General features: G+C 41.4%; 1 protein-coding gene across 1 annotated transcript; it reads left to right on the top strand.

The window, feature by feature from the left end:
* The first annotated feature begins 4,467 nt into the window (after positions 1-4,467).
* LOC124411384 lies at positions 4,468-14,751 on the top strand. Its single transcript, XM_046890475.1, is given in 16 exon segments — positions 4,468-4,484; positions 6,047-6,251; positions 6,254-6,375; positions 8,079-8,386; positions 9,145-9,468; positions 9,628-10,221; positions 10,419-10,718; positions 10,832-10,926; positions 11,000-11,150; positions 12,411-12,635; positions 12,732-12,888; positions 13,207-13,462; positions 13,542-13,873; positions 13,963-14,068; positions 14,312-14,441; positions 14,639-14,751. Coding segments are annotated over 16 exon segments (3,435 nt in total).
* Positions 14,752-15,446: the final 695 nt, after the last annotated feature.

The following is a 15,446-nucleotide window of genomic DNA, read 5'->3' as shown; positions in this document are numbered from 1 at the left end:
TGATTACGACGTTATGACCTCGTTAGAAGAAGGACGCGGATGGAAAACTAAGAAACTGAGTATTTCTGCTTGAAACCCCACTAGACACGTCGAACGATTGCTGATGACAAAACTCGAGAGATTGGCTTGCGTTTGATTACATCCGGCGAATGTATATCGTTCAGCAACAACAGACATAAAATTGAAACAAAGTTGACCCCGGCTAAGGCAGGACGACGTTGAGAATTTGTTAAACAACCTTCGTCTCCGAAAAGAAGCCGCTGCACTAGTCAAAAATGAAGTGATTCTCAATCAACAGCAATTTCGAAGATCCAACAAGTGTCTGTTGCATCGTAATTGTCGTAGTCAGATCGAATCGGGGGAAAAAACGTCCTGAAAATCAAATAGACCTCGAAGATGTGGCTTATATTTTTGTTGTTTTTTCGTTGTATTGTGGCAAACGATGAAAATTTGGAAGACATTCGAGCTCACAACGCAAGTAAGTGAACAAAATCCATCATTAGTATGCCCTCCAACAAAAGAAATTCACTAGCACACGGGCCTTGATGTTTTGACAAACATTGACTTTGCGGAATGCTATCGGAACTGATTCCTAAACATTCATTAAGTATCACGAATCGGTCCAATTTCATCGGTCCAACTGTCCGTGTCGCGTATCGAATGCGTCTCTTGGTACCTACTTAGCTTTCGAGGTTCTTCTACTACAGAGTTGCAATCTACTATTTCGGCCAAAAAAAAAATCCCCGGACTGATTCAAAACGTGGGTAAAATCTAAACGCGTAGCAATGCCCGCTATGCTCCGATGTCGCCATACACGCAAGTCTAATTGAGTGTAGAGAAATGCCGAGAGAAAGAGTGCTGTAACGAATGATACTAATACTTTTCTATTTTCAATAGGAAATTTATAAAGAACCAACTTATGTTGTGGGAGATTAGGACAACCTGTGAATACAAATAGTATAAACACATATATGTATGTATAGAGATGTATAAAACTTCGAAGTTGTAGATTTATTCGAAAGTTTTAATTATTTCATATCAAAAGTCGATCATAATTGGTTTTCTTTTGTTTCTGGTATGTTTGATTACTGAGATCAATTGTATAAACTAGTTCAGATGAAATAGTAGATTTTAATAATTCGTCATTCATTCGTATATTCATTCATTCGCATAGGGATAAAACACGCCTTTGCCATACACATAATAATCTTTTCTCAAATTTCTCTATTAGTTTGTCTGGCGTTCTTTCCATCAATGATGACTCTTTACTCAACTTGTATTATTCGCTAAAGCTGTCCATCAAGCTTTATTTAGTTTATTTAGTTAATCATATAATCTTCAATGACGCATGTCGTCAAATCGTCATATCGTGTCGTTTGTACATTGTTTCTCTGATGTAAACTCGTTATCACTTCAATTAATCTTAAGGCGATGAAATAGTTATTTTTATATATCACATTTAATACTCATACTTCTCGAATAATTCCTGGAGAAAAGATTAATATATTTAATGAAATTCAACATGCCAACTACGAGGTATATAATTCACGTGTTGCTTGTATGGCGTCTTCTCGTAGAGTCTGGTCAAAACCAGCTATCTATATCCTTCCACCCACCGATACCGTGCCCAACCGTCGCGCGTCGTCGAGCCCAGCGCTCTAATATTGGGATCTCACAGTGCGGACCAGTTTTCGTATCAAGACCGGGAAAATAGAAAGCTCCATCAGCGAGTCGAGCGAATGAAAAAGGCTCTGAATGTAAAATGCGGTAAGAAACATTGCGATTATGATACGGCTGGGGTGGTCCCTCAAATGGTCAGTCTTGGAGTTCGACTGGCTGGTCCCCGAAATCAGCTTCAAATAATTCAAAAATAATTTCCTGATCTTATCAGACTTTCATCTCAACTCTGTCCCGTGCCTCAAGAATAGTGGATTTCCTGATTTGAAATACAGGTGTTCCAGCCACATTCTTGGAATATATTCCATTGCATACGTAATAATTTTCAAAGAAATCTATAATTGCAAGGTTTCAACGGGCATTAGTGCTCGTATTTGCGAAAAAATTCCCATCATCATACCAAGTATTCTAGACAAAATGCAATTCCTCCAACTCCGAAAACGAGGTCAGGTTTCAAGGCTGTGTAATTCATCTAGATTGCGTGGTGTGACGACGTGAATTTTTTCTCAGATCTAAACACCAACTATAATCTCGCAATTACAATTTTTTTTTTATCATTGTAATCATAACTTGCAATAAAATATATGCTGAGAATGTGTCCGAAATACGTGCATCTTGAATCAGGACATCCACGATCCTTGAGGCACGGTTTGAAGAGATGAGGCAAAAGTCTGTGAAAGTTAGGGGATTACTTTTCAATTATTCAAAACTGATTTGGGACGCAAGCCAGCTGGGAGTCAAAACTGACCTTTTTAAGAACCGTCCTAAATTATTGATGAACAAAACAGTGAGGTTTAGTGTTTATCGGGAGGGCTACGATCTTTAAACACTCGATTGACTCAAACTTCCTTGATTAATAAATTTTCTCATCCTTCCCGAAAATCGTTCAAAACCCGTTTTTGGTAGCGCGTATCTCAGTAGGAAATTAAGATTTTTTACATTCTTAAATCCGAAACGGAACCTTTTTTTCTCCCAATTCCGAGCAGACGAGAGTCTTGGAAATTGGCGACGCGTTCGATGTTCATTCACGCTTTGAATTCGCCTTATTTCCTTTTAAACCCACCCTTTATAACAAATACATGCTACTGAGGCAGCATAAAAAGTTCGACATTTTTTACAGCTTACTGGGGAAGAGTCAAATCGTGCTAGTCCAGAAAGAATAGCCACCTCAACCGGGTCTGCTAAACGATCTTTTTTCTGTTTCAGTCCGCAAAGGCATATTTGCCGAAGCGTATCAAGTTCTCGCAACACCAAACAGACCGGCAATCATCTTGTGCGGCTTTATAGATGAAGCGTTAACAAATTTTACATGGCAGAAAGAGAGCTCGAGAGTTGGAATCTTCGAGGAAGTGGAAAATTCGTCAAACAATTGTTGGTCGATCGATGAACCTTCCCGCGCGATGATGCTTCGCTTTACGAGCGTCAGAACCGAAGACTATGGATATTACAGATGTGCGGCAAAAACATCCAATATCACCGTTTGGGATGACATCCAGCTCGTAGAATTCCGAACTGATCGGAATTGGACTTTCGGAGTGCTTGAACCAGAATCCATTTATATAAAATGGGCATTCAAAGATCTGTTGCATGCGCGTCAGGCTACATTCAAAACTACGTACAGTGAAAGTGGTACGAATAAGTGGCGACAGTCACAAGTACTTTCCTGTCCGACGAAAATTCTTTACGCAGGTTCCTTCCGCATAGATGCATTGAAACCTAACACAGTCTACGAAGTCAAGGGCCGTTTCTTGAATCGCCCGAAGTCGTTACTTCCGTTCACTCTTTTTACAGGATGGGTGACAACGTCTGGTAAGATATACCCAATCACGTTTACCCACGATTAGTGAAAACTGACTTTCCAAAAACGTTACAAACAATGCAAAGATACGTTCGTTCTGTATCCAGTATTTCATTGTTCAAGAAAAACTACGAAAAAAATCATTATTTCCAACAAATAGAAGTTGGGCAAGTAAATGGAAATAGCCACTTTGAGGATAAACATTGTTAGATTTGATGGTCGCCAGCGCCGAAACTATTCACAGCGAACGGTCGTGCCCGGGAGACTTTTTTTCAGCAAGCCAAAATCTGCTGAGTATCAGAAATACGGACGTTTTTACTAGAACTCAATTGCCATGAGATTATTGCGGGGGTATTCTCAACTGGGAATAGGTCAGGTCATTTGAGGTTGAGATTTTCTATCCATTATGTGCGTCAATTATGTACACGCGCCACATGTTATGGGGACAAACAAAATCGTATCGGCTAGTTTCGCATTCAACGTAATAGGGGGAACAAGAGGATTTACTGCGTCAAAAATCGGTGGATTTTTCAACGAAACTTCCGTCACTGTTCCAAGGAAAATTGAAACTCACGTGACAGTAGAACTTAGATACGAAAGGGTCACACCCGACGACTCTGGTGTTTACGGATGCCCGGTGAGAAGTAATTTCGATCAGCTTGGAGCACGCGGAGATGAAGTTTGAAGTATTCCACGTCGAGTACTTTGGAATGAATGTCGTCAGCTCTTTACCGAGATAGTTAAGGCAGATGATTGACGGAAAATACGTGAATAATAAAGGATGGGTACTTGAACGGAGCATCGACGCGCTTCACTCCGACGATCGACACGTCGTGCTTCCACAAATATACCGGGAGATGGTGCACGTAGGGAGCATCTCATTTTTTACAAGTATGGCACCCCTTGAGGGGTCGAATCACATAATTAATGAAAGGAAAGTGATGGTCATAGCGCTGGTCGTCGGGGCGTTATCGCATGACGATTAATCGAACATGTCGGATAAATTGGGGTATTTGAATGATTTTTTACACAAAAAATCTTGCATTTTCCGGTAGTTTATGAAAAAAAAATCCGGCGGAAGCAATATGCCATACTCATGCGGCGGGGCTGAAAGTCCGCCATACTGATCGAAACAGGCAAGTTTTTCTTTTTTTTTTAACGATTTTTACAGGCTCCTTCTTTTCAACTTGTTATTCTCAAACTGACATTCACGAAAATCGCCACGCTATACCGTTTTGACGGGTCTAAATAGTCGCCATACTGCCGTAAAGAAAAAGGTTTTTTTAAAGTTGTTAAACGATTTTTTACAGTATGGCATTTGGATTGTTGAATGTTCATGATACAATATAACCGTGAATATACAAGCCATACTTCACGTTCAGTGCAAAAGTAGTGCCATACTTAAAAAACTGTGTTTTCGAAACATTATTCAAAAAACGATTGGGTAAGACGTAAAATTATTTATTAGAGTATGGCATCATTGTTTTCAGTTGATTTAGATATGACACCATCGAACGAAAAATACCCCATATTGTGACAATGGGGCCGAAGACTACCGCATTGTCGTTAAGACGTGGGAAAAAAAAAATTCGAAACGCATTTTTACAGTATGGCATTTCAATTTTTCGAAAGTTGATATAAAAGTACACCTCAGAAAAATTGTGCCATACTTATGGCGAAGTGCGAAAGTGGTGCCATACTCGGTAACTGATATATAAATATACATATATATATATATTTGACCTTGAAAACTCGAGAAAATTATTCGAGCGTTGATACCCGTAGAATATTGACTGGGATCTATTATAAATCACGATTGCCCGTACATATCAGTTTGCAAATTTATATTCAAGGTTTGTAGACGTGAAACATTCAGGAAAAATTTGTGCCATACTGTAAAAAATCATTCCAATTCCGCATAAAATGTTACGATTTTATAATAATATTATACGTATTTGACCCTTCCCACGGGTCTGGCGTTATCGGGTTTCTGTTTCTAGTCATTAAAATAACTGGTAGAAAAATTTTTAGGCTGTAAAAAATCGTTTAACAACTTTAAAAAAACCTTCTTCTTTACGGCAGTATGGCGACTATTCAGACCCGTCAAAACGGTATGGCGTAGCGATTTTCGTGAATGTCAGTTTGAAAATAACAAGTTGAAAAAAACGCCGCATGAGTATGGCATATTGCTTCCGCCGGATTTTTTTTTCATAAACTACCGGAAAATGCAAGATTTTTTGTGTAAAAAATCATCAAAAGACCCCAATTTATCCGACATGTTCGATTAATCGTCATGCGATAACGCCCCGACAACCAGCGCTATGACCATCATTTTCCTTTCATTAATTATGTAATTCGACCCCTCAAGGGGTGCCATACTGGTAGAAAATGAGATGCTCCCGGTCTAAAATCGGAATGTTAATTCTGCCGATTCGCTGATTGTGAGTTAAAGCTGGCGCGAAATTCATTTCAATCTGTAGAAGTACGACGCGTAAATACAAACTCGGAGTGTATCGACGTGAGTCATTCCGGATAGACTCTCCGTGTAGCGGCGAGCGGACTTTGAGCCAGAAGATTTGATTTTCTCCCTCTCGAGGTCGGAGCAATCGGAACAGATCGCATTTACGTTATTTGGGACTCGACAAATATATTTAGCGAACCTGGTGATCACGATAATCGATATGCCGAACTTACAATCAAACGGCAGGAAAGTGGCAACATGCAAGGAGGCCGAGTTTCCGATTTATCTATTAACGCGGCCACAGGACACTACGTATAATAAGGAAATTGAAATATTGCACTCTGTATCAAATCGACGACGAAGTTAACACATGCGAACGTCAATTTCACAGCGTTCAAGAATCCTTAGTTCGTTTGAAGTGAGCTTCGGCGTTCGAAAACCGGACACTTTTCATGGTATATTGTTATGTGATGGATTTTAGTCGTCTATTATTGATTAACGAAGAACCCTAATTCCCATAATGATTCAACGCTAGTACAAAGACAGAATTTCTAAACACGATTTACCTGAGATGAACGCGAAGGTTTTCCTCTCTTGATTGAGTTTTTTGAACTAAAAGTTTCACTTACCTTTAGTTGATGTGAATTGTTTCGAGCTGTGGGGGCGGCTCTGCGTGTCCAGCGAGTACTGGATAAGAAATAAATTGCGAAATTGTCTCTATCTTTTCTAAAAGCAGGCCGTTTGAAAATCGTGTTACACTGTTTATGCACGATTGCTCTGGCGGCGGCAACTGAGTGATTGTCTCAGGCTGAGAAAATGATATGTTTTCTATTAATTGTTTACTAGCACTTCGAAATAGATCGTTGTTCTGCACACTTTCTAGCTGTTCTAGTTTGATAAACTTATGGTGAAGGTAATTAATTTGGTTAACTCACGATATAGGTTAACCACAATGATTAGATTTATTCAATTCAAGTTAAAATGAAGTTATGATGGTTGATTATTATAATGAAAATGATACTATTCAAATAGAATGAGAAGCACCGAATTTCTTCACAGTTATTGGGTTAATCTACTTGTCTTGATTCCGAGTGATTTCATGAACGACTCTGATGAAAGGTTTTCGGAGAACCGCTCTCGTTAAAAGATTTTTGTGAACTCCTCTCGTCAAAAGATTTTCGTAGACTCTGAGTTTTTGCCTCCTGCAACGCTCTCCTCAGTACATTATTCAGCGTGCAGTTTCCTAACGTGTTTCCTTTTTGGTTCCATTTTTATGGAAAGAGAACCAATACGAAAGATCTACGTGTGTTTTAATAATATTTTGGGCCTCCTTATTCGCCATGAACTACCCCTGCTCTCTGGGTCCAGTATAGTGGGTTAGTTACCCCCACTCTAGCCTTTCCCATGAGTGTGGGTAAGAATTTCCGTGCTTGCATCATATATACGAGGATAACCTATTATAGCCGTCGGTCGTCGTTTCCCAAAACAGACACCACTTGAAAAGGTTTTATTACGCTGCACGTGCACTGCCATCTTCGACGTATCTAGTTTATCTTGACGAACTGTTGCTTGATGCTTAACAGTTCGGTTTGGGATCTGACAAAACAAATAGCTAAAACCATAACAGGCATTATAAAAATTCTTTAACCATTGGCCTGTGATATTGAGAGTTCTCTGATGTGGTCCTTCTGGTACGCACGTGCACGTAAGTCTGTTTGGGTTCAGACGGTCGTTAATATTATTTAACTATCGGGTCAGCATAAACAAGAAGAAATGTTTCCCGAAATGGTTAGAAGATAAAAGAAAGAACCGTATGCATGAAATGCATACAAAAATTCCAAGTAAAATATAAGAGTCACTTGAAACGAAATTATAATGGTTATGAGTATGTGAGGAGAATATATCAATTTATGGAATTGAATAGGTAATGCTTAATGAAGCTAACATTCAGGGGCGTTGGGCATCGAGGATGTAACAATATATCATTTCACAATTGAGTTCTAGTTTCATGCAGCTTGCGAAGAACGTATAGAATGGTCAGGTGGTATCCGCTAACATGTGTTTACCGGAAGTCAAGCTTGTAGAATATGAGCGCAATGAAACTCATCGTTTAAAATGTTCTAAAAACTATCTTCCCTACGCAGACGTGGAATATCATCCAACTGTAAGGATCGTGAATAAAACTACGGACACCGTGACGATCGGATGGTCGCAGCCACCGCCGGAGCTCCGGCAAAGCATCGACGCCTATCTGATATCAGTGGAAAGCGGCAACGAAAAGGAAAAACATTTTCGTTGGCAGCAGTTCAGGGCTGATGGAGGTAATGAAGCAATCGTCCGCCTTTCATCTTCGATCAGCTACGATCTAGGGGTTCGAGCTTGTTTCGGGGATTTCTGCCCCGACCGACGTGCGAGTGACGTCCTGAGAGGCGTGACGACGGACGATAAAGGTAATGATTCGGTTTACTCTTTAGACTTCGCGTGACGAAACTGAGGTGTGCAATCGTCGCACAACCAACTTTCCGATTGTTCCGCCGCGAAGCTCGACTACCGCTTTAGTGAAGTTTATCTGGTACGCAGCTCGGGCGTCATCTCAATTATTCCTAGTTTATTGGTTTCCATAAGTAGAATTCCGATAATAATGAAGAACAGAATCATATCAACTATTTGAATCCACCATTTCCGACTTTAGTAGTTCGACTTTGAATTCGTTTCGAGTAATTTTCTCACAGTACGTCACTCATACGGAAACTTGAAGTGAAGTGTAAGAATGACTTATAATGAAATTTCAAAGGTCACAAGTGGGTGAAAAAATATATCAATGCATGGAATTGGATAGATGATGCAAAATCACGCTAAAATTCAGGGGCATTGAGCATCCAGGCTGCCACATGCTTTTGAAAAATGACATCGCAAAATTGAGGACTTGGCGCGAAGACTTTCGAGTTAAACTCTGCTTCGTTCGTTATTCGGACCATTTGCCAAACGGCGGTATGAAAATCATATCACGAGCAGCCACTTTCTCAGTTTCACATGATTGACTGGACTGCATTGAACTTTGAACAAGACTCGAAACTGCTTTCGAAATTTACAGAAGTGATTTTTTTATCGAATAATCACAGCCATAATACAATTTGAAGATTAAATATCCTACACCATGGTGTCGATACGGAATTCGGCAATGAACATGAATCATACGACTTCACAGCTCGCGGAGAACAATTACGTGCGAGACCACAATCGCAATCTGATATGGAGTCTTCGGTACTGACAATGAACGTAACTCGAGATGGAAGCAATACAACAGCAGGCAACAACGCCTCCTTCACTTGCAGCGTCAGCGTTCAGGGATACGAGGGTTGGTGGACCAAGGCGGGGGAACGTCTCACTTGGTTCAATGATTCTGATGGTGGGATTGACTGGACTATAACTGTCGGTGAGCCTGAGGAAGGAATCGCTCGAGATTACACCTGCGTAGCTAAGAATACCAAGGATTCGCATCCTGGTGGAAGAATGCTCGTCACAGTAATACGTAAGATCCACTGCGAGATAGTTGAATAGAAAAAATGACATAATAAATCGTACTCTCTGAGTCGAAACAAGTTGTAGATTTGTGTAAATAATGTAGACTACTCAACTTACCGAATTATGGTTCGAAAGGCTGTGTCTTCGAGGTGTTTTGTTTTTCTAGCGCCCACAGAAAACATAATTGAAGGAGCTAAGATCGTGTATGCAAAACCGGGCGAGCCGACAGCACTGTTGTGCGATTTCTTCGGACTTCGGCGATCGAACTTCGAGTGGCAAGAAGTCTCGCCGAGACTCGCAGTTCAGTTGGACAGCGTCTCCCTTATATCGAATGTCAACAAGACTCACGTCAGGATGATGCTGCATATTGCGAAAACGTCATACAACTACAGTTCTTATGATTACCTATGCCAGGCAATGAGTGACAGACTGCCGAGGATCGCAACTTCGGTTCGAGTCGAAGTCTCCTACGATTCGCCATTGCAATTGACCGCCTTCGTCGTAGGGTTGGAGCTAGTTCACTTACGCTGGTTCGACAGAGTAGCCCGAGGAGACACGCATCTGATACGATCCTCGGAAAACGGTTCTCTTGAACGGGAAGACGTATTCTCGGTGCAAGTTAAAGAGGGCAGGATATATAACCACTTATGTAGGAGACAGTTGAGACGCGGCACTTTTTATTGGTTCGAACTTGTTGTAATTAGCTCGGGAAGACGACTCGCAAGTACTTACTCCGGACTTATCACGCCCGCGGAAAGAGGTAAGTGCTCGGACCACGCGTGAGTGGTGCATATCGGAATAAAGTTAGTCCTGACTGATTTTGAGATTCCAAGATAGTTCGACGAATCTCCGTGACATGGAAGAATGTCCGTCATGACGTCCAGTTTGACACCATGGAATATGTAGGGAGCATGTTGTGATGTGTGCATCGTTGATGAATATTTCTCTCTTCCACAGACCCTTCGTATTTTCCAAACATCACTGTAATATCGAAGACGACAAATCTTATAGCCATCGAATGGACAGAGCCACCAGAAGAGCTACGCGCTTACATTCAGCTGTACCGTATATCAATCAATTATACGTACAACGGAACAGAAATTGTTGAATCAACAAACACTACGGAAACTTATTTCAACGTCCAAAATCTCCATCCTTCAACCAGCCATAACTTCGAAGTCAAAGCCTGCTTCAGCGACTTGAGTACGGATTGTTATTCCAGTGACGTTCAAAGGGACGTCTTCACAGAAAGCGTAGGTGAGGGTTTAAAATGATGGAAAAAATATCAGACGTGCGATAATTTTCTGCTATCCGTATCAAACTCTTACTGTATAACAAACACGCCAAACTTTGACAAATTCCTTCTCTAGAAGTGGATTCCGGGAACCAAGTTGAAATATGGCTACCTCTTACGGGAATTTCCTTCCTTCTCGCCATTCTGGGAGCCCGGCGTTTTTACAAGAAGGTATCCAAGAAAATGACCAGAATTTTTCTGCGAATCGAACGAATGATAAACTGTTGATACTCTTGTGTTTTAGGCTCAGAAGCGAAGGATTTTAAGAGAACGACTTGCATATTTCTACACCCAGAATCCGACTTCTTTCAATCCGGAACTTTCCATAAATGATCAGGCAGATTTATTGCCCTACCAGAAGGAATGGGAATTTCCACGAAAGCTCTTGAGACTTGGTATTTATGGATATTATTATCTCCATGATGGGGAATCTTTAATCTGTAACGACGACGTGCTTAGTCGGATGAGCATGCCGAATCTATCCCTGCGTAGATCTCTTTCGACATTTTGGGGATCATTTTCGATCAAATGAAAATACTTCACCCGAAATTCGAGCTCTCAATTTTATACGGTTTTCGAGTTATTTGAAAATGAATAACTTATTTTGTTCTCTCAGTTTTTTTCCATTCGCGATATAAAACATTACCAAATGGTTATTCGTAGCCGAATAATTGGCAGCAGGAGCCGTGAAAATATACTTTCCCTACAATTTTCAAATCAAAAGCCAATCTCCTGAAAATAAATGCAACTCGAGTAAATTTTCAATCGATGTTGTCTTAAAACATGCAGTCACCGAATTTCAACAATGAATATCTTTTATACTCTTCCATACTCCGGGATTCTCACGATTTGATGAAACTGTTGAAATAAAGAAGTGGTTGAATAAATGATTTAGTTATAGTTTATTAGTATAAAGAAATATTCGGGATACACTATATATATATCTCACGCCCGAGACTGCGGAGCCGGCAAGCGACTGACAGGCTTCTCATTCTCTTTCAGCGTCGCTCACTGCCATGCTGCTGTCTCACTCTGCCATACGTTTGTGCAGTGTATCATTCACGTATATTCAACAGAAACATTGCGTAGAAGAGATTAAAAACCGATGTCTTTCGGAAAGTTTGGTGCACATACGAACTAACATTATTTCAGTAGTTGAAGATTATACCAAATAAATGATAATTTTTTTGGCAATGAATGCGTATTTACTACGGATGTACCAATAATAATCGGAAATATTTGGGAGAAATCGAGTATAAATGATCCCCGTCACTATTCTCAATAATTACCAGACATTTCTCTGTCTTATTGCAAACACGGCTCAAAATTCCTGAATTATACCCTGATTAAACCGAGTTATTCAGCATTTATCCTAAACTTCGGTTGTCCTATGGTGTAAGCGCGAACCCGAACCCCTGTTGTTCCGTACCACTCACAAAAAACACAATTGAAAAAATTATTTGAGTTTTATTCATTCCTTGGAGAAACTCTTCATATTCAAGACTTATGAAGAAAATGTTTTTTCGTGTCTTTCACACCGTTTCAAGGATTGTGAGATGAGTTTCCAACTCTGTCTCACTTTTCTGAAACGCGGATCACATTTCAGGCCTGTGTGTTCATTGCATGGATTGGAATTCATTTTTTTCACCCTGTAGACGAGGAACTGGGAAGAGGCTCGTTTGGAATAGTCTGGAAAGCCAGGGCGAAAACGATCCGTCGACCCGAGGCGATCTCGGTGGTTGCGGTCAAGACGGTCCCACCGACAGCCAGCCTGCGCTGCATGAAAGCTCTTCTTCGCGAACTCAAGATTCTCGTCTATCTCGGTCACCATCCGAACATCGTCAGCCTCCTCGGTGCCTGCACCAAGAATCTTGATTATGGTGGGTGTTTCTACGTATCTCAATCCCTTATCCGGACCCTGCTGACCCGCGTCAGCGATGATTCGTGAACTTTATTGATACCATCGTCACCGACAGGCCAACTCTTGGTCATCGTGGAATTTTGCCGCTTCGGGAACTTGCACGACTACTTGTGGCGCTCCAGGTCAAAGTTCGTCGATGAATTGTGTACCGTCTCTGCGAAAATCCCAGATCCTGATGCTGAGAATTATTCTATCGACGTCAGAAGCTGTAGGTGAGCTATTTCGTCACGTAATCAGCTCAGTCTCGAGTGAACCTAAGAATCACCTTGGAATTGTGGAACTGAATGGCCATTGGTCAGAGTTTTTCAAAATATTGACGACGTGAGTCATCATCGCAGTGGTAGTCTGGAACGTCCTGGCCCTACATTCTCTCGACACAGGCAATTTGTTACAACAATGAGTTACACCAGCTCCCAATGGCGAGCTCTCAATAATCACTTTTACGCATACGTGCGTTGCAGTTGTAGCCTTAATCGATTGTATCCTAACTGCAAACAATTCCTCTTGTGTAGTGTTTCACTTTCGAGTAGTACAAACTCGGCACCACGTTGGGAAGATGCTATTTCAGCAGTGAAAGATTTGGGTAACAGGACCGATCAACTGGGTACGAGTGAAGGGGCGGGAGTTTCGGCTACCGGAAACAACTCACAATTACCGGAACTTGAGCCGCCAACCAAGTACCCGGGTGACTTTACAAATGCGGAATTGGATCCGGTTCGCACGCGAGACTTGGTGTCTTGGGCTTGGCAGATTTCACGCGGAATGCAATATCTTGCTGCCAAAAAGGTTGATGTCAGGAATTTACGACCGGGATTATTGCCTTTCAGTTTCACCAAAAACAATTTGAACCGTTGACCGTCTTCAGGTGCTGCACGGTGACTTGGCAGCGAGGAACGTATTGCTTTTGGAGGATAACGTCGTGAAAATATGTGACTATGGCCTGTCCAAGTCCCTCCAGGAGGACGACCAGTACAAGGACCAAGGAAACGACCCTCTTCCCGTCAAGTGGATGGCCATCGAATCCCTCAGAGACGGGATATTCTCGGTAAAATCCGACGTCTGGTCTTTCGGAGTCTTGTTATGGGAATTGTTTTCGCTCGCCAAAACTCCTTACCCCGGAATCAACCCCCAAGACATGTGCGAAACACTTGCCGGTGGTTATCGAATGGAGCGACCAAAGTACTCACCCAAGAGTATGTGAGTATCTTTGCTTCTATTCATCCGGTACGTTAACCAATCATTGCCGTTTTCACGTTCCGAACCATCTAACCCGGCACTTGTTACAGTTATCAGACGATGCTGCGATGCTGGAAAACGGATCCGTCGAATCGACCCTCTTTTGATGAGCTTGAGCGCTGCGTCGGTGATTTGCTAGAGGAGAACGTCAAAATGGTTAATTTTAAGTGTTTTTCATGGCACATTCGTCATTCTTGACCTACCTTTTGTATCACACGATTCTCTACCACTTCAAATAGTATACAAAGTCCCGTTGCACAAGTATATCAGGCCCTGACGATCTACTTACGTTAGTCGCGTGTGCATTTCCATTCTCAGCCGCTGTAAAGTGGTAGCAAAAGTAGGAAGATCACGCAATTTAAGAAACCCGACCAATTATCACACGCGTGCATGTTCCAGCATTACCTCGAATTGTATACTCGACGCGCCAAGGTGTACACCGAAATCACAGAATTCCGGAAGACACCGGCTTCCGAGACTCACGATCCGAGTCCCCTTGATCCAGTTGAACCGATAAACACGAATCCAGGCAAGTTATTACTTTGATTGATTTTATCAACTTGAGAAAGTCTACCCCGAGCTTTTTTATGTACCATCGCACGCAATCGCGAACCTTTATTGTCTAAGTTCGACCGCTCAAACACTCGTAAAGGAGATTGATAATATCCATCAACTCGCAGTCGGAGCGTGACATTTTCCTTCCATTTTCTCTTACTATCATTCAAGCGATGCTTCCGCAAACTGGACAACCATTGCTGAATTCTGTCTTCAGACACACCCTTCCACCCTTGGACGTAGGATCGACGTTCCGTCATGTAACAGTGGATTGTTTGACCTGATAACGAATAAGATTTTTCAAAAACTCCACGTAGGAGCGCTGATTGAAATCGCACGGATCTGTTTCCGAAAAACCATACGATACGATATTAATTCGACGTATCCCACTGTGCAATTTTGTTGACTCAGAGTAGAAGGTTTTTCGCCGCACGTATTGATTTCACAATGATTCCAGATGACCAAACTGAAGGAACTCCATTTCGGCTGCGGCTCAAGCAGTTCTACTGTCGAGGGTGAATGGATCAAAATCACGTGAATCGAGTCAGGGCCAGGACATTGCAGGCTCGCTGAAGAAGAAGAAGAACTCACAATACTTGTGAATATACATATATTATAGAAATAATAAGAAAGGCTAGAGACTATGAGAAAAATGTACGAAATTCAATGAGTTTAATATGTAATTAAATGCCGGGTGTATAAAATATACTCTCAGTTGTCATGGATGTTGAACTTATTTATTGGTAAAAAAAAAGGAAAATTGAGAGTCTTTTACCAGTCGCCAATGATGTGTAACATCTGACCTCGGTAACGAGCAAACTTTTCGTGAAAATATCAAAGCCGGGTATCGATAGAAGTGATTATCTCACAAAGTATTTATACAAGCTGCTTTTTATTGCGTCATACCGTTAAAGACTCAGGAATACTCAGGATGAGCTGTTCGATCTCTTTCCGTCACCCCTTTTCTTCCTCTCTTCCT

Source organism: Diprion similis, chromosome 10 (assembly GCF_021155765.1).
Source record: "Diprion similis isolate iyDipSimi1 chromosome 10, iyDipSimi1.1, whole genome shotgun sequence".
Classification (NCBI taxonomy): domain Eukaryota; kingdom Metazoa; phylum Arthropoda; class Insecta; order Hymenoptera; family Diprionidae; genus Diprion; species Diprion similis.
The sequence above is the reverse complement of the archived record's forward strand: the minus strand, read 5'-3'. Positions and strand labels throughout refer to the sequence as shown.